Genomic DNA, 2,743 nt, shown 5'->3' on the forward strand with positions numbered 1-2,743 from the left:
TAATTGAACTTGGAATCGTTATTCAAGTCTTGAATTGATAGAGATTTCATCATTTAACGTCCATTTTCCATGCTGGCATGAGCTGGAGCATTTGACAGGATCTGTTACGTGTTTCGTGCGGGTGACACGTAAAAGCACCCACTACACTCTCTGAGTGGTTGGCATTAGGAAGGGCATCCAGCTGTAGAAACTCTGCCAAATTAGATTGGAGCCTGGTGTAGCCATCCGGTTGCACCAGTCCTCAGTCAAATCGTCCAACCCATGCTAGCATGGAAAGCGGACGTTAAACGATGATGATGTTATGGCCAGGAGCTGCATCAAGTTCCATAGTCTGATTTGGCATGGTCTCTACAGCTTGATGCCCCTCCTAATGCCAACCACTTTACAGAGTGTACTGGATGCTTTTTACATGGCACCTTGGTTTCGTGGTATCCATTCTCAAATGGTGCTATTTACATGCCACCGATACAGAAGCCAGACAGCTGCTCTGGCAACGTTCATGCTTGAACGGTGCTCTTGACCCTTTAGTGTTTGGATTTTTCTGGAAAATGTAATGCTTTTTATTCAAATTGCTTTGAATCAATCATGCGTTATCTCATAGCTTTGAGGTTTCGATGATGTGATTGTTTATTTTTAGAATGTTAGTGTAGGTTCGGTATGAGAGGTTAGATATAGCCAGTTACCCATGCCAGCATGGGAAACGGACGTTAAACGATGATGATGAATTCAGAACAATGTGAATAAATATGCATCACATTTGACAGAGTAATCTGAATGTTAAAGGGTTCGGTTTATTTCAGTCTACTTCTTTCATACAAAATTACTTTGTACTTAGGAAATGAATTATTGAATTACTTAGGTTTATTTATTTATTTATTGTTTTCTTTTTCCTTTCCCTTCCAGACTGCAGCTCTTCGTGCTGTTGGTAACATTGTTACTGGCACTGATGAACAGACACAAATTGTCCTCAATTGTGATGCACTGCAGCACTTCCCTCCTCTATTGATGCATCCCAAAGAGAAAATCAACAAGGTAAATTATTTTTTTTGTCTTTTTGTTTGTTTCAGACATTGGAAATTTATTCCTCTGTCTCTTGCTGAAATGCTAATTGCAAGGCTGTAAGCAAACCAACACCAGTTGCCAAATGGTGGTGGAGAGCATACAAACGTACAGACATATACACACACACACACTCATACATACATATGATGAGTTTCAATTCCATTTCCCACATCCATCCACAAGACTTTGGGTCGACTTAGAGCTATATAGTAGGCACTTGCCCATGGTGTCACATAGTGGGACTGAACCCAGTATCTTGTGGTTGGGAATCAAATTTCTTACCATACAACCATGCCCATGACTGTAAATATATTTATGTACATGCAGAGGGTTTGGGCTAAATTCGACAGTTTGCATGAAAGGCAAAGAAAACCCAATAGCCCGCCCAAAAATACCCAGGGTAAATCATCGTGGTAACTCTTTGCCAATATTCAGATAGCTTCCAGTCTTCCATGGCAGCTAACTTTTTCTCAACTGCAACTTCAATCTTTACGCTCTTCAGTGCCATAGACTGTCCCTTAAGAAAGAAGACACAGAAAAATCATCAAATTCAGCCCGAACACCCTAGATTGGGACTCTAATTTATTTAGAAAGCATGGAATAAGGAGTAGTGTTTCTTCATGATGCTTGGGATGATATAAAAGTCCTCTATTTCTCTTATTCTATGTTCTGTAAGCTTGAAGAAAACAAACTGTTTGATTTTTTTTTTTAATTATTTTAATTATTCTTTATTTTTATTCTCCAGGAAGCTGTGTGGTTTTTATCAAATGTCACAGCAGGAAATCAACAACAAGTGCAGGCAGTTATTGATGCAGGCTTAATTAACTTGATTATTCACCACTTATCACAAGTAAATATTTCCTCGTTGTTTCACTACTTTTAACGATCTTGTTCTTTTACCTTATAAAACTGTACAATTTAAACATCCAGTGAATTTCTGTTGCATTAATATTGAGAGAAAAAAGTGTTTTGTTTTCTTAAGTTTCATTTTATTTTTGAATGCTTAATTTGATATGGTTTCAATGTTTCAATTTATTTTCTTTCAGGGTGATTTTCAGACACAGAAAGAAGCAGCTTGGGCAATTAGTAATCTTACTATTAGTGGCAGAAAGGAACAGGTATAAAAAAAAAAAAAAATGAAGTTTTCTAATTTTCTCTTTTGTTTCATAAAACATTAGCTAATATTTTTATGTAGTTTAACCATTCTTTTTTCGAACTATACTATACACATTTTCTGACCCACTACAAAATTCAGGTGAGACCTACATTGTAAAACTGCTCCTACGTTTATGATGGAGCTGCAAGTGTTACACACACACACACATTCTACACCACGTTCAGAGAAAGCTCAACTCATTAGTACAGCCTCTGGACTGCAGAATTGCTGTGTCTCCTCTCACTGCATTTTTTACTACAGCTACAGTGATTTCTGCCTGTCTTGTCTCTTTGTATCCAACCTCTCCACTAACAAAGTAGGTCCAGTCCTTTTCCCCCATACAGTGACTTTCTGGAATTTGCTCTCTGCTCATGCCTTTTTTGGCAGTCATCAGATTGCAACGATTTATATGTCGAATGTCAAGTCCTCCTCTGATCTCCAAGGGGTTGTGAAGGCCATGGGGCCTGCTCCTTTTTCCCAGTCGAGCAAATAAAGGATGAAAAAAAAAAGGGGGGGGGGCAAGAA

At 38.4% G+C, this 2,743-nt stretch overlaps 1 protein-coding gene across 1 annotated transcript in view; it reads left to right on the forward strand.

Moving 5' to 3' along the window:
* Nucleotides 1–2,743, forward strand: part of LOC106868362 (importin subunit alpha-4) — a 31,366-nt gene that overhangs the window by 19,509 nt on the left and 9,114 nt on the right. Inside the window, exons 8-10 of the mRNA XM_052974712.1 lie at nt 801–1,032; nt 1,808–1,912; nt 2,109–2,180. Coding sequence (XP_052830672.1) covers nt 801–1,032; nt 1,808–1,912; nt 2,109–2,180 — 409 coding nt within the window. The remainder of the gene's footprint in view (nt 1–800; nt 1,033–1,807; nt 1,913–2,108; nt 2,181–2,743) is intronic.

The sequence above is a fragment of the Octopus bimaculoides genome, chromosome 19, assembly GCF_001194135.2.
Source record: "Octopus bimaculoides isolate UCB-OBI-ISO-001 chromosome 19, ASM119413v2, whole genome shotgun sequence".
Lineage (NCBI taxonomy): Eukaryota > Metazoa > Mollusca > Cephalopoda > Octopoda > Octopodidae > Octopus > Octopus bimaculoides.